The sequence below is a fragment of the Idiotropiscis lumnitzeri genome, chromosome 8 (assembly GCF_059441095.1).
Source record: "Idiotropiscis lumnitzeri isolate Australia: NSW breed Sydney's pygmy pipehorse chromosome 8, RoL_Ilum_1.0, whole genome shotgun sequence".
Classification (NCBI taxonomy): Eukaryota; Metazoa; Chordata; class Actinopteri; order Syngnathiformes; family Syngnathidae; genus Idiotropiscis; species Idiotropiscis lumnitzeri.
The window spans coordinates 11,824,444-11,851,449 of record NC_142398.1 but is presented as its reverse complement, the minus strand read 5'-3'; the positions used below and the strand labels follow the sequence as shown (position 1 = coordinate 11,851,449).

Sequence of the window (27,006 nt, the reverse complement as noted above, 5' to 3'; positions counted from 1 at the left end):
GACGCTTCCCCGAGACACACCTGATCCAATCAGATCCAATGCACATGTTCTGGAACCACAAGCACACACATCAGAGGCTCCTCTGAAGAGTGTTGCAATCGTCACACGTTTTATTGTTTTCATTTTTACTGACCTGAGCTTGGATGCCCTGCAGGAGCCTCCATCTGGCCCTCTATCCCACGCCGGGCGCTGACTTGTTATAATTGAGTGCAGTACAAAAGCTAATGAAGAATAATTAAGTGACATTCTTTAAAAAAAATAAATAAATAAATAAATATATATATATATATATATATAAAATCAAGTCAAGGCATTGCTAGTCTAGAGGCTAGTCATTCTCTTTTCTTTTGCAATAAATACCACCCACAAATGTTGCGCACTGACCGACATTAAAATACAGTAGCATAGTAGTTCTGTTTATGAAACACATCATATTTCAACTCACTGTTTAAACGTAACCACTGCGCTTAAATATAGATAAATTGTACGAAAAAGTTAAATATAACTGAACTGTAGTGATTGGGCAGTGATTCTTTCAAGTACCACAAGAGTGAGCCCAAGCACCACTGGTGATAGTAGTCCTCCAGCTATTGTGAAATGCGCTATATAAAAAAGCCGTATTGTATTGTATCACTGAGCATCACTGGTATAGGCAATGTTAAAATACTAGGCAGTCGTATTACACACATTATTTTTATCCCCAGCGACTAGCCCATTGACTGGTGACCATTCTAGGGTGTGCCCCCCTCCAGCTCATCTGCAACCCTAAAAAAATGGATGGATGAATTCGATAAGTATAGTTATTTCACTAAATGCAGCATGGGTACATGATGTTTAACAGAGGGAAAAATGAGTCACGCGCGCTATTTGACTTGCGATATTCTAAATATAGTATCGCGTTACCTGGCATTTGAGCCTTCACAAAAGCACAGGCATGTGGAAAGGGCTTAGTCCCCACACTGCTGCATGATTATGAAACGGGCGCAGTCATGTGATGTCTTCTCTCATCATCATCATGACAAGTTACAAGTCTGACCTTCCTCCTCCTTCTCCTCCTCCTGCTCCTCCACACACACACACACACACACACGCACACACACGTGAGTTAGTTTGCCATGCAGGGGGCTTGCGAGGAGGAGTGCACATATAGCGGCAGTGCACTGGAGGCTACACTAGGGGCGGAGTTTGACCTCCCAAGTCTCCAAACATCACTAATCCGCGTCGGACACTCTGGCCACAAACCATCACTGGCCTCGTTTATCACTCACACACTGAGGCGGGGAGGGGGGGGGGACGAGAATGGATGGGTGGGGGGGAATTTTAAGCGAAATTAAAGTGTCCCGGGCACCAAGCGAAGGGTTGAGGCTGCAGCCCTGCGTGTCGGAGGGATTGCCAATGGTGCACTATGACAGATAGCGCTGCACGTATCTGCAGTAGGCGCTCCTCATACTACTATCCCCGCGTTGGATTCGCAGGATTTGTCGGGGGGGGGGGGCAAAATAACTGTTTGGATTCTTGCACTAATATTTTGGAGGTTCTGCATTGACATTTTTGTTTCGAAAGGTAAGTCTGCAATGTCTCTTGTTTTGCTACGAGGAGCTGCTATGCAAGTTGCGGCACGTTTTTTTTTTTTTTCGATGTTTGTTTTGCCATGCGGCTGCACGCTCATGCAAAGCTGCAGCTTGTTTTGAACACACACATGAGCGGTATGCATGTTGCTGTCAATGGAAATTCGTCGCGGAGAAGGCGAAGCAAGGTTGTTATGTCATACTCGTGTAAATATTCGCCAGCCAACCTCCCTTTTGCTTTAACGACATCACATGGTGTCACTGAGTGCACGGTAGAAAAAAAAAACATGTGGGGGGGCATTGCACGGCGCTCAAGGGTGACTTTAATTATGCACGTACATAATGAAGAGAGTGATGATTCGTTTAATTGACGTGCAGGGACGCTAAGAAGTGGAAGCAGCATGTTAATTATGGGTTCAATTTGCATGCCAAAGTTAAAATCGTGACACTCACTTAGTTTTTTTTCCAGAATTTGTATTGTGCTCTATTTTACATTTTGAAATTAATTTAGCGTTTTAAAATTTTTTTTAAACTGTATTTTAGCTTCTGTTTTTATTTTGGATTATATTAATTGCAGATTTGTATTATTGTGAATCTTAAATTTGTGGTTTTTTTTAGTGGTTAATATTTTGTGAATTGATCATATTTGCATCTATTACTCCACGGAGTGCCATAAGTCAAAAATGTCATTTGCAATAGAACGGCTCTATATTATTATTGATGGGAGCTCCCCTTAGTCATCCCATCAAAGTGATAATTCATTATGTCCATAAAAGATTCATGCTCCAGTGCAAAGCTTGTTGAAATGTTCAAAGGTGCTCTCCCTCACAAGACCGTACGCCACCACTGACTGACTGACTGATTCTAGATGAATGATCCCTTTAAAATATTTAATTTAATGCCATTCGTGAATTTGAGAAATGCTTGTGGCTGCTGATATTGTTTCAACAGTCACTGGACACTTCATTAGGTACACCAGAAATCCAATACAACAGCTGTCTGATCATGATACTCGGTTTTGCTTGTGACGCTGTTAAAGAGAAAATGAAGACATCCTTATTGTTGTAGTTGCTTTAATACTTATACGTCCCAAATGAATAAGTTTGACAAAATAAAATACATGAAAAAAAACAAAAAAAACATTTTCTACCTCTGCATGGCTTCTTGGAAGTAGTTTGCCTACATGAGCATTGCCATCAGCACAGATTACACCAAAAATAGGACTACTCAATTTACCCCACCCAGGCCCCAAATTTGGAAGTTTGGTTGTAAAATTCAGTTTAAAATCTTGATCTTCAGTTTGGGAACATCTGGCATTATAGAGAATAATCTTATTTCGCTCTATACATGCGACTGTTTAAATTTTAATGATGTGGATACACGCCACATTCACTGGCACAATCGACACAGGGATCCAATACAAGTGCTGTATCAACAACTCTGCTGGTGTTGGAAATTCCAAACAGACCTCAGTGATGCAGTGCAGTAGTACACCACTGCAAAGTACTACAACCACGTTCATCACGTACAAGAGTGAAAGGTAAACACTTTCACACGCACACTACTGAAATACTTTCGCGCATCATGTGCTCGGATAATATACCAGGATACGCGTTGCGGGGGAGTTTTTGAATGTGTTTGCGTGAAAACAAGCCCAGAAAGAGCCCAAATAATTCATTTTTGTGGATGACAAAATTTCAGTCTTGTGAGAAGGTTTTTCACTAGTGTAATGATGTTTCAGTTGAGTATGTGAGGGAGAAAAAAAATGTGTTTGTCGTGTATGTCAAAGCTTTTCACAAGTGTGTGAAAAAGCGTTTAACTGGTAAACGGTATGTGAATTGCTGGCGTGAATGAAAGTGTTTCAGTCGTGCGTGTGCGTGTGTGTGTGTGTGTGTTTTTTCCTGAATTACCGTGTCCCTGACGGGCCTCATAGAAGAATATCAACATGAGGCCACATCTTTGGCTTTTTGAAGCCAAAGAAAAAGTCCAAGTTGGAGCATTGATTCTCTGATGCTGGCTAAATCGAAGTATCGTGAGAGACGCTGTTTGATGTTCTTTGCGCGTGATGTTTTATACAACTGTGAAGCCGTATTTTTACTGCAGATTTCAAAAATGGTTCATCGAAGGACCCCTTCATAATCGTAGCACCAATTAAACATAACTCCTACCTTCTTCTTCCAAGATTTATGCCTACTCAGGGTGCCATTAAATATAAGAACTGCCACGTGCACCCCAAACTGCCGTAGGAATGATCACATTTTAACCTAATTATTACATATAACTTAACCAACATTTAATTTGTCCCGAGCTGAAATGTCCGAGCCAACAGAGTGGAGCGAGTTCAGTATTTCCAATGTTGGGGCATATTTTTCCTGAGCGCTCAAGTCGGAAAAGGTGCGCTGCTGCACGTTTTTTTGGCTGCACAGATTCTCCCGTAGACTGAAGGGTGTCACCTTCACAATTTCATGAAATGGACGCAACCGACCTTGAGATGAGGACATTCCCTGCCAAATCTCTCACTGCACATATTCTCCACGAGACTTCAGCATCCTTTTTCTTTTGTTGTTCGGAAGTCGTACTCAGGACTAGCGCCTCTTGAAGGTGAAACATCATATTGAACGTTTTGATTGAATTAACTGCTTCTGTGGTGATGGCCGAGTAACTGCGCGTCTGCTGACTCGTGCTGGAGGTTCGGAGTTTGTCTGAAAGTGCTGCTCACAGCAATTGCGGTCATTTGAATGGCACCGATGACGAGTTGGAATTTGAAAATGTATTTTTATTTCACATATGCCTGGTCGTGAAATCCATACTGTAGAAGTGACGAGACATGTTGCCAGGCAACGCTTATTTTGACTACTAAAAACTTTATCAACAAATAATCTGGCCCAGCTGCCTATTTGAAAATGATACTGCATAATCTTTAATTGCCAATTATTTTGCAAACTACTCAAGTTACAACTCATAGATCCCCAGTTTAAGTCCCCTTGCTATAAAAGCTTTCTCATTTCTCACATTTTTTTTTAATTTACACTGCATCTGCGACCTGCAACAGAACAATGTCTTGTGAATTCATCAGCGTGAATCCTCGTCATATTTACGATTGGGTATTTCCAAATTTTCCTCGTTGATGATTTAAATCAATAAAATATTGTTTTGCCACCATCTTGTGGCATCTTGGTGCCAAGGAACTATGTTGAACCAAACTGAGGGACTTCATCTCCACAAAATATTGTTCTGCTGCCATCATGTGGCTTCAAGACTGCCTTGAAAAAGTATTTGGCCCCTTCTTAAATTCTTATTTTTGGCCATAATTTCCCCACCTTAATGTATCTGGTCTTTTGACGAGGCCACTCCCAAATCAACATTTTGTTTTATTTAAGACATTTAGAAGTTGACTTACTGGTGCTTTGGATTGTTGCGCATTGTTGGATTATTGTCACATTCTCCATTCCATAAATCACAGCAAGCCGTCCAGGCCTAAGCTATCACGCGACGACCACCATCATTGACTGTTGGCATGATGTTCTTTTTCTGAAATTCTGACAAACACCTTCCAATTTTAAACTTCCATCTTGATGTTCTTAAATGAGCCATTTTGGGGTTTTTTTTTTAGTCGGCAGTGGTTTTCTCTTCGGATCTCTGCAGTGAATGCCATTTTTGCACAGTCTTTTCCTTATTTTTGAGTGAGGAACACAGACCTGTTCTCTGCAAAAAAAAAATGTGCACTCTGTTATTCTGCCATGTTCTCTCTCTGCCATACCATCTGACGTTCAGTGACTGTTTGAAGCATTTCATTTTGAAGACATTGAGTTTGTTGAGCGTCCAGGTGTGGCTGGCATACAGTGGTCATGTGGAATAAACAACCTGAAAATAAAATTTTGGTCCCTCTGCTAATGTTCTTACTGTCCCGTTGTCGTTTAAAACCTTCGCTGCAGATATTATCCAGTGTTATCACATTGCCAAGGTACTCAATACCGGTACTTTTTTTTGGAGGGGGGGAAGGTAAATCTCTCACGGGTTTTTCCTATCTGCGGCAGGGCTCATGCCTATCCGCAGGTGCTGACTGTTTTTTAATTTAGCACTTGTTAGTCTACTTATGTCTTGGCCTGGGGTCTCACGGCTGCTCTATCTTTCAGACCCATTGCCTTTAAATGTGTAGAGGCGCATGTTTGAAGATGCTCTGTGGCTGAGGCAGAGAATGCTTTCAACCGAGCGCTCGGCAGGAGCGTGGTGATGAGATGGATGGAGCCAAAGACCAACCAGCTCCCGCATCCCAGCATGTCCAACGGCAACAAGCCCCCCCCACAGTCGGGAGAAGGTAGAGGACGTGATAATTCACGTGGCATGTGTCCAATCCAGTCATTTGGATTAGTGATGTCATAAAGTAAACTGTGTCCAACATGATTTTATATCCACTTCTGCTTATGGTACCATGCAGTTATGATAATGATAATAATCCTTCTGAGGATAGAATGTTTGCTCACTTGTACAATACGGACTAAAATACAGTCAGCAGCCATATTGGTTCAAAGCTGCAGCGGTCTTTAAGAAAAAAATAGACTTGAGGTTGTTGATTAATAATGTCCTGAAGTTATTGAGGCAAAGAAGAAGAGCCACTGTGATACAATTTGAACTTCTTTGTCACTTGAAGCCCAACGTGACATCAGCTATCGATCGCCCATCCCTCTTTAGAGTTGTTTATCAAATAGTTCCATTATTTAAAAAAAAAATCTTGAAATAATGTAAGAAATTGTTGGGATTTTTAAGGCCCTGTTGATTCACTCTCAAATAGTAAGGGCATGGGCATTCATTTTTTTTCCCTTTTGTTTCAAAGCATTATATTTTTAGGTGTTTAGATTTTATAAAATAATGGAAAATATTAGTCTTGAAAATTGAAATTATATGAAAATAATGAAATAATGGCTGTTGATTCAGTGGATTGCACTGTCATGAATAAAAAAAAAGCCTATCCACTGGTCTGGAAATTATAAGCCAATAATTAATCAAATGTTTTTTACTTGATTAGAATCACGGCCTTTGGTTTATTTCATACAAGTGGGTCTTTTATTTTTATTTTTTTTATTGATTAATTGTTTTATCCACACATAATTTAGAAAAGTACACATTTTTTTCTTTCCTAAAAATAGAAACTAAATAATGGTTGATAGACCCAATTCATAGGTGAAATTCTTCTGTGGTTTAATTTTTTTGTGAATGTGCATGTTGGACCGAATCTAGTGCTCTCATGGGATCATATATTGCCCACGTGCCATAGGTTGGCAACTACTGCTTAAGACAAATGACAGCTGTAGATCTCAGGATACTAAAACATCCACAATTAATACGAGGAAACCCCCATAACACTCAATTTCAATATTTCTTACCTTTCGCTTGCTTTAAAAGAGGCCTGCTTGTGTGTTTCCAGCTGCAGGCTCTAACTCCATGGCATGGGTGAAGATGTTTAAGAAGCCTGGAGGGGGCGGAGGCCTGAAGAAGTCCTACCAGCCGGGCAGCATGTTATCGCTGGCTCTCACCAAAGGCCTCCTGAACGAGCCTGGGCAGAATAGCTGCTTCTTGAACAGCGCTGTTCAGGTGAACCTTCATCATTTGAAAAGCTACTAACGAGCACGTTTATGAGCTTTATCTTAGCTGGATTCAAGCTATGTCGCTGTCCTGTGAAGAACACTTATTTCATTTTTCTTATTTTCACGTGAACGGGTTTTCACGTTATGGACGTCGCGTTAACGTGAAAATGAAACAAACTTCCAAAATTGGACGTACATGTTTTTCACAGCGCCGAACATATAAATTAGAGATTTAAGAAAGATGCACAAACATTTTCAATCTTTGGTTTTGTTTTTATTTTTTATTTTATTCCTCATTTATTTTCCTTTCCCCTGTATTTGTTCATGTTTATCTTTAACAACTGACTAACATAAAAAAAAATGCCAAAACAAAATCATGCACTGCAGACATAATAATAAATCATAAAAATGACAACATTATTTACTTGATTTTTTAACATATTGGTATAATGTAAGATGAATGCTAGAAAAAACATTTTTGCTTTCTCCACTTTTTTTACTACTCAATACCCTGCGGCAAGATTTTAGCATTTTGCCTCCAAGTACATTAAAATTTACTTGCCAGTATTTTCAAATGTGCTTACTTCACATTGGCAGTTAAAATTTCTGTGATTGTGAAAGAAAATAAAGGATTACATTTATTTATTTTGGTTTATCTGGCCCAAAAATGCATCTGCTATTTGGATTTTTTTTTTTAGTAATGTTATCCATGCTCCCCAGGTGCTTTGGCAGCTGGACATTTTCCGGAGAAGTCTGAGGCACCTCTCAGGGCACTTTTGTCTGGGTGATTCCTGTATTTTCTGTGCATTGAAGGTTTGTCACAGCCACTTTGTATTTCGCAGTGATTTTTTTTCCCTTCTGTCTTTCCTGGCTGAATTTGTGTGTGTTTTTCTTTTCTGTGGGCTTCCAGAGCATATTCAGCCAGTTCCAGCAGAGCCGTGAGCGCGTGCTGCCCTCCGACAGCCTGCGTAACGCCCTCGCCGAAACTTTCAAAGACGAGCAACGCTTCCAACTCGGCCTCATGGACGACGCTGCCGAGTGCTTCGTATGTTGACGGTTACCTTTGGTTACCTATCCCAAAATCATATACTAAGTCAATACTAGGTCAATTGTCACCTTAGGAGAATATCCTGGAGCGCATTCATCTCCACATCGTCTCAGACACGGCCACCGACTCTTGCTCTTCCAAATCCTGCATCACCCATCAGAAATTTGCCATGATGCTTTACGAGCAGGTACACGGCCGATTCAATATAATCCCTTCCCGAATTGCTCTCAGGATGTATTACTGAATATGTGTATTCATGTTTTGGGTGCCAGTTTGTGTGTCGCTGCTGTGGTGCGTCGTCGGACCCCCTCCCTTTCACAGAGTTGGTGCACTACGTTTCAACCACTGCTCTATGGTGGGTATACTTGACTTACTATAGTCGTTTACACACAACACAAAGATACAAATTTGGTCTAATTATTGATATTGGTGTACTTAATCTTTTTATAATTGTTTAAAAACTATGAAAAGAAAGCCATTTTAATGTACACTTGTGTGTCTATGCGCAGCCAACAGGTGGACCGCACAATGACGAGGCCCGAGCGTCTCAGATCGGACATGTTTGGAGAATTGCTGCAGGCGGCAAACAACACAGGCGACCTACGCAGCTGCCCCGTATGTCATTTGGCGTCCTCATAATCATCTTCCTACCATTTCTTTTGCAAACAAAATGGCATCCATTACAACAGCTTATTCACTTCCAGGTCTTTTTATCACATTTCACGCCAGGATGAATGAGTGAACTTTTAAGAGCACGCGCTGTTCTCTGTGCACTTGAAGGAAGAAAACCATGCCAGACTGGTGTTAGGATATAAATAGCAGGAAGGGCTTAGCCTTTGTTTTCTCTCTCATCTGTATTTGTTGCTGCTGCGGGTGTCGTATTTCATTATTTTAGCGCAGAAAAGATGGATTTTTTATTGTGCTATTATGAGTGATAGATTTAGGTTTTGTTGTCATCTCTCATGTTATAAAGCTAATATTTTCTAGTTTTGGACTAACAAAAGGAAAAGGAAAAAGAAGCTAGCTTTCAACACTATGCTTCTGTGGTAAGCTAGGCTAATTATCTCCCAGTTTTCCAGCGATCACTAAGACTATATAGTTTAGAGATATGTGTTTATTTTTTTAATCAAAGTTGAGCCTTAAGTGATGTTTGCTGATCTCCATTTCTGGGGGGACATCAGGCAATATTTGAAAAAGGAGTTCTATAGTATAAATCCCATTCCTCTCCAATAAAAATTGTGTAACCACAAATGATTTTACTTTTATCTGAAACAGAAAGTATTTAATTGTTGTTTGCTCTAATAAAAAAAGAAAAAAAAGAAGACAAAAAAAATCAATCTTAACACAGTTTGTTAAAACAATATTGACAAATGTGTAACATTTTTGACAACATTTATCACGGGCTCGCTAGTTATCGTATATTAACGCCTAACAACAACATTCTTGGCCCCCATTGCACGAACAAAATTTCAGTGTACAGTGTTAATTTGTAGCTTACAACTTTGCAACTTTTTTGACAGATTTAAATTCAACTCAACTGAATTAATTTTTGAGGAGGTACACAGAGGACTTACCCCAGTTACTAAATTTACATGCAATCAATATTCGAGTTAAGGTCAAAATTCCGATTTCGGAAATTTGGAATTACCAGTTTGCATGCCTAGAGCAAACAGAGTTACCCCTCTCCTATAAATAACCCGATTAAAACGGAGACACATGACACAATTATAAGTCATCTCCGCTTGTTCTCGCGCTTCCTTCCTTTCTTCGTCCTCGCTCCAAAAGTGTGTTGTCATACTTACTCTATCTTTCGTCATGTTTTGTTTTTCACGAATTCTGTATTTCTGGTGGGTTGCATGCCAAACACCGCGTCGGAAAGCACTTCCTGTATGACAAAGCCACTGAAATTTTAGCTGATTTCAAATTTTGAATGTTGAGGTAACACCATATATCTCCATCTATATATAATCTTCAAATTCACCTCACAATTGTGATTTTTTTTTTTTTTCAGAGAGACTGCGGTCAAAGCATCAAGATCCGTCGGGTGCTCATGAACTGTCCGGAAATAGTCACCATCGGATTTGTTTGGGATGCTGAGCAATCTGATCTGACGGATGATGTCATTCGCTCACTGGGCCCACGATTGAATTTGTGTGGAGTAAGTTGTTCTCAAGTATGTCAGCAAAACCTAATCTGACTAAAGGAAGTTGTTGATCCAGTTATGCTGTCTGATACACAGAGAATTATGCTCATACACGTCGTATAACTAGGTTGCAACTTTTTAAAAAGGATCCCATTGGTTATTACCTGTTGTGCTTAATAGAGATGGAAAACTGTCTAATTTTTAAATTTAAATCCAAGTATCATTTTACCACTGTTTTGTCTATCAGTGTGAATATGAAATTTGTTTGTAAATATGGGTCCAAAAATTGTCTGGCAACTCGTCCAATGTATACTCTTCCTCTCGCCCCAAGTCAGTTTATGTAAATATGTTTGTCTTCGTTTAGCTTTTCAACCGTGTCACTGATGAAAACGCCAAACGGAGCGAACTCCATCTGGTGGGAATGATTTGTTTCTCCAGCAAACACTATTCGGCCTTTGCCTATCACACCAAATCTTCCAAATGGATGTTTTTTGATGACGCCACTGTAAAAGAGGTGAGGGCCTCTGCTGTGCTTTTTAGCTACCCATCATCACTGAGTGAGTTACTTGCTCTTAAAGCCAAGTGTTCTTATTCCCAGATTGGCTCGAAATGGAAAGATGTGGCTTCTAAATGCGTCAGGGGACATTTTCAGCCACTTCTTCTGTTTTACACGAATCCGGAGGGGACGCCAGTGTCTAACGAGGATGCACCAAGGCAGACCACCATGTGTCCTCGATACAAAGGCCAAGTCAACGGTGAGACAACAGGTAAGGACGTTATTAGCAAACTTTCCAACTTAAATGCATTTTCCTTTTCAGCAAATAAAATCCTTTCCTAAAATACTACCTTAAAAAAAAAGATCTTAGTAGTAGTGAGTGTCAATCTTGTTCATGCATAGACAGAATAGCAGCACCTTCTCAAACACGTAAACAGGCCTGCAGACAAATTAAAGTGTGGAAACATGCGAGTTCCCGACACTCTTCTTATCTCATTGTTTGTAAGTACTCCATAAATGCATGGCACCACACTACCCCGAAGAGGCCAACGCGCACCCAGCAGGAATAGCCGGTATTTATTTATTTATTTTTTTTAACTATTATTTTGTGTATTCTTATTTTACTTTGTCACTAATTTATTTTCTATTGTTTTTTTATGAAGTTCAATTTAAGAATTTAATTCAAGAAGGATTCAAGGAATTTTTATTGTTGTGCCTTTCCACATTATGTGGCATGAACTATATAACCAAAGTCTCAGGTTAGCTCAGAAAATCCCAAGACTTGTAAAAATAATAAGAAGAACAAAAATAGGATGAAATGAAAGCTAAAAAAATATGTCCGAGATATAAGGCACGTGCCTTTTCACAGTTTAATATATACAAAGATACAATGTAGCAAAGGAGAATTTCATATAATACTTAAAAGGTCAGTTTGCACTTGACAGAAAGTATAGAGCTGGCATCACCAAATGGCGGACCCAAGACCGCTCTACGATGAATTTTTTTCAGGGCGTATTCGCAAACGTTGGCGCTGCAATTCTAGTTAATACGGAAAAGGCGTCACTGATTTGAGCCAATCAATTTTTTTGTTTACGATCCACTGCCAATTGCGCAGCAGATCGGAAGAGAGTGCTGCTGACAGTATGCCTTGCTAAAAAGTTAGCGAGGTCGATGCGTCTTGTTTTAAATGAATGGACGGAGAAATTTAGTTTCGTTCTGCCTGCAGCCGATTTAAAACCAGTGTGCATCATATGCTCCGAAACCGTCGCAACATTGCGAAGCGCCACTACGAAACAAAGCACCGCCCTTTTTTGCAAAGTTATCCGCTGAAGTTTGAGGTGAGCGCACGCAAAAACATCGAACTTCGAGTGCAGTATAACAGATTTTTACATTTTCGTTTACAGCCCAGCGGCATGCAAACAAATATTCACTCAAAGTATCATGGAATTTGGGGAAACATAAAAAAGGAAGTTGTGAAGGAGGGCTTAAATGCGGTTGCACAAACATAATTTATAAAGGAAAACACAAAGCCCAGATGTGTGAAACAATCTACCAAATCCCAATGGCCCTGACTTCGTTCCAACACAGATTTAAGTCACTGGCAGGGCAGTCACAAACTCATTTTTCTCATTAAGAGAAGTTAAAAATGTTCAAAAGAAAAGTTGGTGTCAAAGCTCATTTTGAATTCGTTTTTCATGAGGACAGCCATTTTTATTGATTGTGTACTGAACATGTTGACCTGTTTTATTCGGATAATTAGGCTTTCCATTTTTTTTAGGCTGATAACTCTTTGATTTAAGAAAAAAAAAGGTAAAAGATGTTAACTCAATGGTTAGCACTTGATATATTTCCGCAGGAGATATTTTACTATTTTTTCCGGAAGTGGCACCCTTAAGTTCCTGGAGCCACATTTTCTTGAATGTGAAATAAACGCCTTATATTTGTTTGACTGGCAAAGGTGTACAATTGGAACATTGCTAAATATTTAGTATATAAGTGCGCTCTGTTGGAAATGACTAAATATTGAAACTATATAAAAATGTGAACATAGGCTCGACATTAAGGGAAGTTGGACTTTGGTTCGGACCTTTTAATTGGAAGAAATTTTAGTCGTGGACCTCTGTGACTTTTAATTCAATACCTCTGGTATAGAGTCTTCATGAATAAAGTGTTGAACGTGCAGTGATGATAACGGCACGAGGCTCGAATGGAAGTTTTGGTAGTGGAATAAATCAATAATTATAATGGAGGAATAATCGTTTTTATTAATCGTGATTTCAATATCAATCAAAATAATTGTGATTATCATTTTTTTCCATCATTGCCCTTCTCAAATGCATGCCGATAAATGAATGAATAAAACAACAGTGGGAGGCACTTCTAATGAATTAAAGTCAAATAATGATTTGAAAGCATCACTGCAATCCACATCACTATAAGAAAATTCTGATAGGACCTCACAAATGGGAGTTGTGGCTGTGCTCAGGATTTGGGTTAATGTGTGCTGGTTTGAATTTGACATGAGGATGATGCCTCTGTTGCACGCAGATTACCACCCACGCCTTCCTGCCTAATCCCTGCTCCGGTGGCCCTGCAGCGTACTACTCATGCGCTTTCACTCTTCTTAGCCCGCTGCATGGACATTTCACATGTTTGGCCACGCTTTATTTCACCGCTTGTTCGTTTTGACGATGGAATCCCGCCAGTTCCCATGGATTGCTTTGCTTTAGTGCACCGCCCGGACGCTTTGACTAGCATGGGACTGGAGTCCTGTTTTAGTGAGAGTGTGTGTAAGTCATAGGCTCTTTTTTTAAATACCATATACAGTATTGCGGACTTTCTAAAATAGGCTGATAATGGTCGAAAGATTTTTAGGCATACCTGGACAATGTAATGAGATCATTCTGCCTTTACAAAGATAATAATTCTCGGTTTATATTTAAACTGTCATAAGGGTATTGGTTTAACGTTGATATATTATCGTGGTTGTAATTTGTATCATATTATGGCGCTCGGTGACACGGGTAAAACATTAGCACTTGAAGTATTCGCAGTTTATATAATTGTTGTTGTTCATGCTGCACAGGGGAGACAAAAAACACCACAGGCACGTCGGTGAAAGTGTCAGTACATTTAGCAGAGAGTTAATGATGCTCTTGCATTTTTCACGTTGCTAATGAGGCTCCTGCATTATGCAATCATTCTGAACAGCACAAAGGAAGGAGGTGAGAGTGTTGTATTGTGTGCTTCTCATTTAGTTATAAATCTTAATGGAAGGACAGGTTTCAGGCTCACTTGATCCATTTCCATATGCACCAGATGCTCGCCAATGTCATCTTGCTTTGTGCAGTGAAAACATTTTTGACATCAAAGAAATATTTGCTCGACGTGTATCGGTAGGCCTAAAATCCTACTTTGATTATGTACCTTGGTTTTAGGTCATGTTTTGGTTCACAGTGCGTACTCTAATAAACAATCATCAAGGTGCATATCTTTGTTTTGTGTTTAGCTGAGAGGCAATATACATCTTAAAGCCTCTTTTTAAAAAAAGTCTGACCAAAAAAAAAGTCTGCCAAACTGCCGTTGCTGTGAAGTGAGTTGAGTCACCTGACACCTCACAGCATTTGTTCCTCAAGTTTGCATTCTTAAATCAAAGCAAAAATTTTGGGGGAAAACGTCAATTATAGCCTTGGTCGCTAAGCAAGGTAACAAAAACATAGTTAGGGTCAATGAACATTAATAACATTAAATGAACTGGTGAGCCGACCACTCACCTGACTTTTTTTATTTTCTCTTCAGTGAAAAATCCCCTCGGCAGTCCAAACAGATACCAGGAAGCTTTTATGGAGAATTTTCAGAGGGTCGGTGAAACCACAAAAAAGGACAGAGGGAACCCAAGAACAGACGCTGCCCAAACTAGAGGTACGATATTGTTTCTTTTGGTATGATGACATCATTAAAGGGACTGTGTGTACAATGTCTTATTTTTCAAGTTCATTCATTTAAAAAACACACGATTAATTTCAATACATGGCTGGCGGCTCACCATACAGGACGCTAACATGTCTCGTCGCCATTTTTCCGCTGCCGAGACCAGAAGACAATCACCTGATCACAAATTTGCTATATCAACGACTACAGCATGTATAAAAAATTCAACGCACTTACTTTGTCACTTGAGTTAATTCAGCAAGTTATGTCGGATGACATTTTGCTCGCACCTCATCTCAAGGAACGGATGGTAGGCTCGCCTCTTACCAGTGCGTGTTCATGCGTTTCGAACTTAGATCGTTACATTCTGTTAGTTCACCACTAGATGGCACTAAAAATTATATTTGAAAAAACTAGCCTTGAATCTGAGCTCCCTGCCCTCACATGAAAAAAAAAGCCAGCCCTTCACATTTTGGCTCTATTTTGATGTAAATATCATCGTGCTGTCCCCGACAATGAGTTTCTCCATCCATGATTGGCAAAAATACGACACCCCAAACCCAAAAGCTAAAAAGCAGCAGTGTTGCACCGGAACGAGTTCAAAGAATGAAGGTTCAGGGACGGAAGTTCCTATTTTGGGCAAACGTGAACTAAACATGGATTTCTACCGATGAAAGGTTTTTATGATTGTGCTCATTCTGGCATGTGTGAACATTTTTTTGAATGGCAGTTCATTTTTTGTTCAAGAGTGCCCGGTTTCATTAGACTTCCAGGAGAAAAGCAAGATAAACACCCGGTCAATCACCTTATTTGGCAAGCCAAGCCACAGCGCTGCCACATGCATCATCAAAAAATGTAAAGCATGATGGCAGCTTGGAGGGGAAAAAAGAGCCTATGGCTCTTACCTCACTCAGAAAAACTGTATTGGTTAACGACAAATAGTAAGGTAACCGACTGTTTGTTAGACCTCGGTAGGCATTAAATTAATCCGCCAGGGATAAACCTACTCAACATACAAAGCTTGTCTCGCAGTCGGCGTACTTTTTTCTCATTAATCACTGTACTATACAGGTGTCAAACTCCAGTCCTCAAGGGTCGCTATCCTACATGTTTTAGGTGATTCCCTCCTCCAACACACCTTATTCAAATTATAAGATCATCAGCAAGGTCTGCAGGAGCCTGATAATGATCGTCATCACCTGTGCTGCCCTAACGTCCGATTTAGACGGGACTTTGGTGAAATTTGGCACTTCAGAAACAGCACACGAAACAACTTGCCGGGGTTAACTATGAGAATTGAGTGGTTGGTTGATTTGATCAGATTGAGTCGAAAAAGCAGTCGAAGCAGTTTAACAGGAAAACAAGCCAACCTCAAAGGTGCACGGTGAAGCCGAAGCTTATCAAGCCAACGCCCATTTTTGCAAAACAAATGTATTTTCGATAAGGAAACTCACCAACACAAAATTCATCACCTCACAAAATGAAATTACTTTGTAAGTCATGAAAAGAAAACAAAATCATTAAAAAAAAAAAAAACTAAAATGAACTTGGTACACTAACATTTTCCACTCAGTCAAACCTTTCTTTCACACTTGGTTCATATATTTTGTCAGAGTTTAAGCATTCTTTTAAAAGGCATAATTGAAATACGCATATTCAAATCAGAGGTGGCACGGTGGCCTCACAGTGCAGAGGTTGTGGGTTCGATTCCGGCTCCGGCCTTCCTGTGTGGAGTTTGCATGTTCTCACTATGCCTGCGTGGGTTTCCTCCGGGTATTCCGGTTTCCACACACATTCCAAATAACATGCATGGCAGGACGATTGAACACTCTAAATTGCCCCGAGGTATGAGGTGTGAGCGTGGATGGTTGTGCCCTGCGATTGGCTGGCAACCAGTTCAGAGTGTCCCCCGCCACCTGCCCGAAGACAGCTGCGATGGCCTCTAGCACCCCCCGTGACCCTTGTGAGGAAATGTGGCTCGGATCATGAATGGATGGATTGTCAGATCATGTTCAAATTTTTCCACAAATTGACACCTTTAACAGAAACACTTCTTTACTTTATTCTTCTTATTAAGTTAGCTTTTGATTACTGTGACACAGAAAATCATCATGTACTTACATGTGAATTATTCGAGCGGTATGGAAATTAAGTCATAGAATTCAAAAGTATTGAAATTAATGATGGATGTTTAGCTTTGTCGATTCTTGGAGGCCTTGTCTGTGGCCTAAAAATGAGAGTAAGTATTTGTTTTATACGTATTGCCCCTAATCTCAAAACTACATGTCATATTGAAGTTATAGCTTGCTATAAATATATACACATTTGTTGTTCAGTTGTTTGTTTTGTCGGTCAGCAAAACTGATGCTTTAAAGGCCTTACACGGTAGACTAGTACTAGTAGTAGTAGTTATAGTAGCGTGCTGCTATCACTGCCACATTATCTGACCAAAGTGTGTTTTAAATTCTGGGAAAAAAACAAAGCATAACACTGTATGTCTCGTAGAACAAAAAATAGTGACCAGAAATGTTGCGTTTTTTGTGCAGACATGACCCAAACAAGATCCTCGTCTCCTCCTGAGAATGCACCGAGGGAGCAGAAATGTAAAAGCTATCCTCGCAATGAGAAGTCGGCCAGCCATTCGAGTAGACCATCTCGGGAAGCACGTGGGCAGTTCCGACCCACGCAAGCCGGCGGGCACGGCAGGAAGAGCCATCTATCACCCAGTCGTTCTGATCAGGACAGCTCCCAGGATCAGTGGGAAAACGGCGGGAGCGGAGGAAGCCGGAATAAGTGCAAGTCCACCTGGAGACCCGTTCGTGAGGTGCTAAACGTGGACACTGTACTCAACGAGCTCGAGCAACGGCGTCAACAGCAACATGACAGCCCTCGACGCGCCAAGTCGGAACGGGCGCACGGCGAACAAAATCGGGAGCGGGAGTACGCACGGACCAGGGAGGATCGCAAGCAGAAATGTTTGATGACCATTTACGAGGACGAGCAGCGTCACGAGACGGAGAGTCACAGCTCCGTGGAGTCGGAGAGCAGGGCCACCCAGCAGAGGGGCGGCAGGCTGACGGGGGGTGCCAAGACGCTGCTGCGCAGCGACACCTGGACCATCCAGAGAACCGAGTCGGGGTACGAGAGCAGCGACCGGCTCAGCAGCGGATCCACCAATCCTGACTCGCCAGGCGTCGACGGCTTTGCGGTCAAAGAACAGAGGTCCGCAACGGAAAGCCACTTCCAAAGGTAAGAAACATTTGATTCGGTCAATGCCTGACAAGAGGAGATAGCGCTGGCAGGATTATTATAGTTAGTGTTAATTTCATTGTGACAAATTCAGTTTTATTTTTTGGGAAATTCTTCATTTTAATTCAGTTGTCATTAGTTTTAGTGTGAGTTTTAATTTTTTATTTATGTAGTGTAGTCGTCGATTGACATTTGTTTGTTTTAAATTCCATTTGTCTGAATTACTTTTTAAAAGAGGTTTGTTGTAATTAGTTTACATTTTTTCTGGAAATTCTTCATTTTAATTTAGTTGTCATTAGTTTTAGTGTGAGTTTTAGTTTTTTTATTTATGTAGTGTAGTCGTCGATTGACATTTGTTTGTTTTAAATTCCATTTGTCTTAATTACTTTTTAGAAGTGGTTTGTTGTTTAAATATTTTCTGAAAATTCTTTGTTTTAGTCTAGTTTTAGTTTTTCGAATATGTGGAGTAGTCGTTTCACATTTTGCTTTTACTTTTGTTTTTTTAATTCAGTTGGTTTTTATTAGTTTTTAGTGCATTTTTCTCAGTTTATATCCATTTAAAATACTTCAATTTAGTTAACTTGTCAGTAATTTTGGTATTAGTTTTAGTTTTTTATATTTTGACATTTTGTTTTGACTTTTGTTTTCAAAATTCAGTTAGTTTTGATTAGTTTATGAGGTTGTTAGTTGCAATGAGTTTTAGGATAGCTTTTAGTTTTTAATTATGGAGTAGACATCAAGTGCAAGTTAAAAGGAAAATGTCACGAATACTGTGTAATGAAGTAAACTACAATTCTTTTATGAGGTTTTATACTGAATCATAAATTGATTATAAAAATATATTTTTTAATTAATTGGACTCACTATTGTGTGTCTGCCCCTGCCCGTAAATGTTATGCCGTGCAGAAAACAGTTTTATTTTTGTATCATGCTGAATCATCTTGTTTTTAGAACAGTAATTGATCTCAGCATGGGCCAAAAATAGCTTTGCTTTCTTCACTTATGATGACATAGATTCACAGTGTCACTCAAAAGCCATTTTGGGAAGAGTCTCATACGCAAATGGATGTTGCCCTTTAGGATACATTATGGTTGTCCACAAGCACGCAGTTCAATTTTTTTTTATTATAAAATGTCATGGACACACATGCCTCTGGCTTTATCAAAATCCCATTTACGCAATACAGTACTCACGTTTAACAATCATTTATCTCATTGTGAATGTTCTGACCTCCTGTTTCCACACCAGAATCACATTGAGCAGAGTATTGATGCTGATTGAGTTGGATGTACGTCACGTTGTGCTTCTATGTAAATCAGTTAAGAGTGAATTAACTTGATTACAGCCAAGTATTGCACTCCATTTTGCCTCACCTGATTCGGGACACGATTTATCAACAATCACATTGTTGCAATCACCTGATCATTTAGGTGACTATTTGCTGATTGGATGACCTGGTTAACATTTTTTTTTAAAGTAAACTTTTCCAGATTAATTTTTTGCGTTGATTCAGAATCTGCCCTTTTTATTTCAATAGCACATTTTTTAGATACTAATAATAATCATAATAATCATAAAATATGTAATATAGTAATATATTTAGTGATGTTTATGAAATAAGGGTTCGGTTCAGCAACAGGTGGACTTTTTCCCCGAAACGTCATTGCTATGAATTACAATGCAATAAAATCCGCATTAATCAAAATTTTATAGGTCAATTAAAAACAACAACTGGAAACGTTCCAAAACAACTTTTTTTAAATCAGCAAAAAAAATTTTGGGGGACACATAAAGCAATTCCAGACTAAAATTAGGTTTTGATCAGCGTTGTTAAGGTTAGTCAATGTTATCTTCCGCATATTTGATTGCTGGGAAGTAGTCTATACAAACAATTTGCACACAATGGACTGAATTATCAGGAATTTATTTATTTTTCTTTCTCAATAGTATGTCAGGATGACAAAATTCCTAATCAAACAGTGGTCCTGATCTCAGTTGTTTGGTGTAAAATCTTTAATGCCTAAGTATTTGACCTCACGCCACACATTCTTTATATGTGTAATTGTGCTGTGTCCATTTTTTTCAAATAAATTGAGATTAATTGTAATGTTTGCTTTGTACTTTCAGCCAGCTTCACCCAAAGGCAGGCGATGCAAAATCCAGCGTAACGTCATCACCATCACACAATGGTATGTTCCAAGTTTTGATTTTAAGGCCTCCTCAGCTTTTCCTGGCACCATAAAATTCTTTAGTGCCCATAAAGTGAAAATAAGAGCGCATGCGTGTTTGGTCTGCAGTATTCGACTGCTGTTGTCTGAGGGATTTCTTAGTTGATAATCTGCTGAAGAACAAAGTGGTGAGGCGATATCTTGCACTTCCAATAACAGTCAGTCTGTGTAAATGAAAATGCGGCGGATGCCAGAGGTTGGCATCTCATCTTGGACTGTCTTTCTCTAACCTCCTCACCCAGCAGCCTTTAATCTGATGATAATCCCACAGAGCTCATGCAGAAAGCACAGCTGGACACGGCCGCTGGCACCGTCACAAATATCTTTCCCGTTTCTGCACGGTGACGCCGTGCAATAGCTTTTATCCTGGCAGGGACCTCTGCCGGGCAACAGCCAGGGGGGAAAAAAATAACACATCTATTTTTAAAAGGGCTTGGAATTCACCATCATGCATGCCTGGTGCTGACATTGGCATCCAGCTGTGTGCGAGTTTAGTGAGATTGATGCTGCCACCTTGTGGCCATCTTCTGTCAGTCGCGGTATGATTGAACACATGTCTGTCTGTCTATATCCATGTATTTTTATAAAGGCATGTACAGGGAGCGAGCGAGAGACTTCCCGGTTTTACGAAATTCATCTTTTAATCCTGCTGAAGTCCGTTGTTTGTTATTATATACAAACGTGATGGATTCTCTCTCCTCCGATTGCAGGTAAACATCAGGCTAAACCTCAGGGAAAGAACCACGACCAGGTTTCACATTCACATCTTAAGTGCAGTCCAGGTTCAAGGTATTTTTTTTTTTTTGCTAATTACAGTGTCATCAACTGTGTCTGAGTAAATTGTTTATTATTCAGGGCATGATAATCCATGAAGACTGAATTTGTCAAAGATGTTGTGTCATCCAAAGTAAACATTAACATCACATTGAGGAAACGAATAACTCGCTCACTCGCACAGTTCTGCAAATCAGATTCAAAGTGTACTTGTTTGTCGCTCCCAGATGATTTACTGAAAAACTACAGAGAGAATTAAACATTTTCATATCTATATATATATATGCACCCTAACCAGAGAACTGGAAAGGACCAAGTTGTCTTTGTGGATTCTCAGGACATTCACTTAATTGGTACAATGATGTCATTATTTGTGACTGTGGTGCAGGCGCAAATGCAAGTACACGTCCAGTACTTGCAGAAAACCTTGCGAGCGGGAGTGCGTTGCTGCAGATAACAGGCAGAGTGAGCAGCAGGAGATGACAAGCAGTCGAGGACACGCGGGGGAGTGCGCCGCCTCGAGGCACGTCACCAAGACCAGCAGCTCAGAGTGGAACAGCTCAGATGACCTCGCCCTCTCCGAGCCTGAGGACCGAGACTCTTATCGCTCCAGCGATGCAGCCACCTCTGACCCGCAGTGTCCTCATGTCCCCCTGGCGTTCCGCCACCCTCCCGGCAATGCCGCCGGGGACTCTCAGCACCAGCTTGTCATCCCTGGTTCGGCCTCGCCACACCTCCGACACGGCCAGCGACTCTCCCCTCATCAGGGCGAAACGGGCGATGCTGTGTTCCGCCCCAGGACGCATGAAGAACCCTTCCAGGCCAGCCCTCGCCACAGGAAGCCGGACATCTCCGGCCTGCGGACCTTCTCGGACGCCAGTTCCAAGTCGGGCTCGGACCCGGAGAGGAGCACGCCGTCGTCGTGCGAAAGCGATGACAGACTGGCGGCGGGTTGCCGAGCAGAGCAGGCGCCCCCCACTCAGGAGGTTTCCCTCACCACGTACTTCAACGTGGACAATTGCATGACAGAAACGTACCGCCTCAAGTACCACAACCAGAGGCCTCTGCTGCTGTCGGCCACCGTGCCGCGAGCCGCGGGCCCGTCCGAGCACAGGGACGCCTCGCACACACTCTCTACTGACACGCAAGATGTGTCAAAAGCCAAACCTGAATCAAGTAAGTTGTTTCTAAAACTCACATTATACCGCGGTACTTTGAAGTTCCACCACAATTCGTTCTGTAATTTTGGACAGCCGAACATGCGTTGAAACCAAGGGTGGGCAAACCTTTTGCTTGGCGGGCCACAATGGGTTCCAAAATTTGACAGAAGGGCCGGACCGGGAGCAGATGGATGGAATGTTCTGGTAACCTCAGCTCATCTGAGAAAAAAAATTAATTTTTAGTGAAAGTGAACAAAAGCATTACAACAAAATATATGTCTTTGACACACCACAGTATTTAGAAAATAAAACATGAACAAGGTTTATTCATTTAATTTTTTTCAAGTTCGGCCGGGCCAGATTAAAACATTTAACGGACCGCATGTGGCCGTAGTTTGCCCACACCTTGGTTAAACTAAATGTTTGTTGGAACTCCGAAATCTACAACTTTCGGTGCTTTGGAACTTCAAGGTATCTCGGCAGATTTGTAATGGCTGGGATTGTTAACATGCCTTCAATCATTTGTTTCCAGGCAATACAAGCAATAAACCCACCGCAAAATGGAACCCAGTGACAGCCAAAGGCCTGGATGAACGAGGCTTTTTATGAGTCTACCTTTCTCTTTTTTGTTTTGTTTACATGCATCAACTGTGCGGTCATATGAGATTGAAAATGGATGCCAAAGAGTTTACAGAGGTGGAAATACACTATGTGGACAAAAGTGTCGGGACACCATGTCGTGAACACCTGCAGGGAGTGAAAATGTGCTGCTATAAGGCATCGGAGTGTGTCGGAATGTTGGACCTGGCTGGAATTGTTGTGGTTCATCCTAAATGTTGTTGACCTCAAATTTACACTCACCCAAGCATGCCTTTCTGGACCTTGCCTTTCCATCACTGTCCCCACCAAGCCTAGAATTGTCCAAAATGGAATCCTTAAGTGGGGTGCACACAAACAAGATCATCAAAGGATTGATTATCGATGTTTCTGAAAAATTATCCATATAAGCATACACTTTTCCTCTTTATGTGTGGGGACTCGCATTTAAAACATGGGTTGAGACGCTTAAAATCAGTATTGTGTACCCCACTTATGATAGATTATAATTCAAAAAAATAATGAATCAATCGTGAGGTGTGTCCCAATAATTTTGTCCAGATTAACTTCCATACTGAGTGGAATTTATCCATGCAAGATTGTGATATGTGAAGCCTTGTTTAAATATGAAAAATGTTGTTTATTGTTTCATGCATTATTCATGCTTTCTTTCGCACACGCACTTGTTTTCCCACTTTTCCTATTTCAACATCTGGACAGTTTTGTACTGAATCCTATTTTAGGCGAATTATGCATAATCATAAATATATATATATATAAATATATATATATATATATATATATATATATATGAGTGTGTGTGTTGTAGAGGTGCCGCAGTGGAGCGGAACGCTGCTGAGTGTCGGTCCATTTAGATATGAACTCGTTATACAATTGTCTTGACACGGCAGTATGATGTCATATGTTCCCACTGAGGAGGCTTACATCATCAGTGCTTGAAGGCATTTAGCTTAAGATGTGAATGAATACTATTCAATGATGGCTCCCTACGGGTTAAACGTTATCACGGATTGGGAAGTAAACTGCAAAGTGGACACTTTCAGAGTTTTTATGACGATGCCTTTATATACTATCAGTGCGGTGCACGATAAAGTGTTGATGTGCAATTTGCCCACCAAAATAGGAATTCAGGAATTAGACATTTTATACTGGTATCAACAGGAGCATAAAATATTTGCAAATATGACCTGAAGTTTTAAAGGACTCTGAATTCATACAATACAATTAGAATTGGAATTTTCACTTAATCCAAACTGGCGCTACTTATCGCCTCTTTTAACAACCTGCCAGTGTTAATGAGTGACGGAAGATCGTGCAAATGTGTCGATAAAGATTTTTTTTTTGTGCCGTCAGTGATTTGAAGTGATTAAAGATTTCAAGGCCTCCACGTGGGCATATGTACAAATAAGTTGCATGCCAGCCGCTCACAAACGATGCAACCTTTTTGTGTTTGACTCTCCATTGTTCTCCCAGTCCTCATGTATTCAATTGTACTATTTCTGTTTTCGGTGTGAAGATGTTTGTTGAATGATACCAATGAAATTCATACGCCAATTTGACATCATGCTGGGATAAAAGTCCCAAAATGTCCCCAAAATTTCCCGAACGTGCATGTGGCCTTTACCAAGTCTTACTAGCTTGCTTGTTACAGCAGAAGCATGAGCATGAAAATAGTCCAAAACAACATAAACTATCCAATATTTATTCAAACGTACTAATCCGATTGCTGTTTGTAATTTCAACTCGATTTTTTTTTTTAACACTCGAATGTTCTTATTCTCTTGTTTATACAAATGCATCTATTGTAAATATGACCGTATGAAGCAAATAATGGACTTCGAGACTGTCCGGAATTATACTATGCATTAAGTTGATAAGTTTATTTTGACATTTGTAAAGAGTTTGTTACATCTCTCACCTCCCAAAACATGTAAAAACATACATACACTTGTTGGACACGTCATTAGGTACACATATACACATTATCATGATAATGATTACTATTTTGAATTACCTTAAATTTATATAGGGACCCAATAACTCATGGCTGTAATTAAGAATAAATAAATAAAGACACAAAATGTTGGCCTTTAAAAATAGCAATGCTCTGTTTGACACAGTTGCGGAAATATAAATTTAGTAATATGTTGTTATTGCGGTTGTTTGTAATGTTATTGAATTGGAGAGCACCAAACTACAACCACACTAATAAGCTTATTATTTGCCGAATTTAATGTGATCTTTATTAAGACAAATGAGACCTCCTTGAAAATGAGATGCTACATCTCAAGAGGCTACCCTCAATAAAATTCAATTGAATGACATTACAGGTGCATTAAATGTTTTGTCCTTTGTAGTGTTTATTCATTTCTCCAAATATTTTTAGTACAAACCTAATTCCAAGCCCTTACCTTATCTCATGCCATATTAAAACATACTGTATATTTTTTAATACATACAAATAAATATTTGATGGTGTATATTTAATTTTGTATGTGTCACACCTTATAAATGTGAATTTATCCCCTGTCATGACCTGAAGAGAGTGTGCGACATGATTCAAGGATGCCTTCAAGCGAGTTGATTGTGCTGATGTGCTTCTACTAATGGATTGATTGTTCCTTTGTGTTGTTTTAGTGGATTATTAGAGCCATTGTGAGACGCACTAATGACGATGTAGCACCTTTATGACATTTTGCTTTTCCTTTAGAATTCTTTTCACTCTCTGTACAGAATTCGATGACATTTTCTTGTATTTTACACTCGGCGTGTCTTCCGTTGCATCACGAGTGCCTTGACATTTTTATGAGTGACACCATGTTTGTTGGTGTGGAGGCCCGGGACGCGGGATGTGATGTCAGAATTTTTCTTTCTTTTTTTGTAACCCCCCCCCCCCTCTCCCCCAATATGCAGTGCTAACGGGCAACCAATGTGACGGCAAAAATGATCATCCATTCAAACGTTTTTTCGAGCGCCAGCCAAAAATGTCATCACCATGGCGAAACTGGGATATTTTAAGAAGTGCTCATTGTGTTTCACAGCATCCAAAAGGTTGTGCTTTTTTGTTCCCTGTTACATGATGTTATCTTTACCGTATTTCCTCAAGTAGTAGTACATTGTATTTTTCATATTTAGGAATCCCACATTTGGATCATGTTCTATTTTATATGCTAGAAACGGTCTCAAGAGCGTGGTGTCTTGAGATATAGTAAGTATAATTCTTTCTGTGACCATGCTTGTGACTCAAAACACACACTTTCCCTAACTGAAAGTGATTGAAATGCCATTAATTCGTCACTACCCCACCTAAGGAATCTCTATAACAAATCTAAATAACACATACAGTTATGAAACAATCAAATAGAGCGAGAAAGTTTTTATTCCACTTTCTCTCGAAATGCATGTTATGGGGGCAGTATGAGAACAGACAGAGAAACTGAACTGGAGACTCAGCTCCTCTCTGCTTCACAGTATGGCAGTAATATTCATCGTAGAGGATAATATTATTATCATATCATATTATCTGTCTCAGCTTTGCAGCTTTTCCCATCCCGATGGAGTTTCGGTCACTTCCGTTGAGGCTTTTGCAATAGCGCTGTAGACACAACGTTGTTGTGTTGCAAGGTTTGCAATTGTTGTGACCTTTCTCGGACACCGTAGGAAATTGCAGTTTTGATGCATTTTACTATAGCCTGTGAAAATCGACCAAAGGTTTTGGTCCGAAGCTACTCTTTGGGAACCCATCCAATTGTCCATTTTCCATAGCGTTTGTTGGAAATATGGCTGAATGTTATTTATTTGAGGTTAATTTTCAGTTGACCACGACAAATTGAGACACAGGGTCTATTCGAACTATTTGAGGACATACGGTATACATCACTCTTTATTGAAAATGCTTGGAAATGTAATCACTCTCATTTTCCATCCCCACACACGGTACCTTGTGTACGTGCGGTTGTGTTTCTCCGTGGTAGCGGCCGATGCTGCCTTGTACTGTATGAACATGCGGATCACACCTCTGTGCGAATAGCATCACCATTTCGGAAAAACAACGTCCAGAATCTTGTCTGCACTTTATATTTTTGTAGATAATATATATTTATTTTTTATTTATTACTGTTGAATAAATTATTGTATCACTCTGAAAAGGTGTCACTTTTCCACTGTCTTCCTTTTTTCAGCTCCTGAATTGCACCCGTGCCCATG

General features: G+C 40.1%; 1 protein-coding gene across 2 annotated transcripts; it reads left to right on the top strand.

Moving 5' to 3' along the window:
- The first annotated feature begins 1,295 nt into the window (after positions 1-1,295).
- Positions 1,296-27,006, top strand: usp53b (ubiquitin specific peptidase 53b). Of its 2 annotated transcripts, XM_088302240.1 has the most exons (17): positions 1,296-1,563; positions 5,705-5,886; positions 6,994-7,160; positions 7,874-7,966; positions 8,064-8,198; positions 8,275-8,388; positions 8,474-8,556; positions 8,711-8,816; positions 10,213-10,359; positions 10,709-10,858; positions 10,943-11,111; positions 14,639-14,761; positions 17,317-18,019; positions 20,148-20,209; positions 20,959-21,037; positions 21,411-22,198; positions 22,715-27,006. In XM_088302240.1, the coding sequence occupies exons 2-17, from the start codon at positions 5,802-5,804 to the stop codon at positions 22,789-22,791; spliced, it is 3,081 nt and encodes a 1,026-aa protein (XP_088158366.1). In that variant the 5' UTR covers positions 1,296-1,563; positions 5,705-5,801; the 3' UTR covers positions 22,792-27,006. The 2 variants fall into 2 exon arrangements, with proteins under 2 accessions (XP_088158366.1, XP_088158367.1); XM_088302241.1 differs by lacking the exon at positions 1,296-1,563 and having other exon boundaries at positions 1,605-5,886.

Bases quoted from the DNA above. Each gene is read 5' to 3' on its own strand.
- usp53b (XM_088302240.1), top strand. From the start codon at position 5,802: ATGAGATGGATGGAGCCAAAGACCAACCAGCTCCCGCATCCCAGCATG. The intron at 8,389-8,473 runs GTACACGGCCGA...TTTGGGTGCCAG, and splicing joins CCATGATGCTTTACGAGCAG to TTTGTGTGTCGCTGCTGTGG. The intron at 10,859-10,942 runs GTGAGGGCCTCT...TCTTATTCCCAG, and splicing joins ATGACGCCACTGTAAAAGAG to ATTGGCTCGAAATGGAAAGA.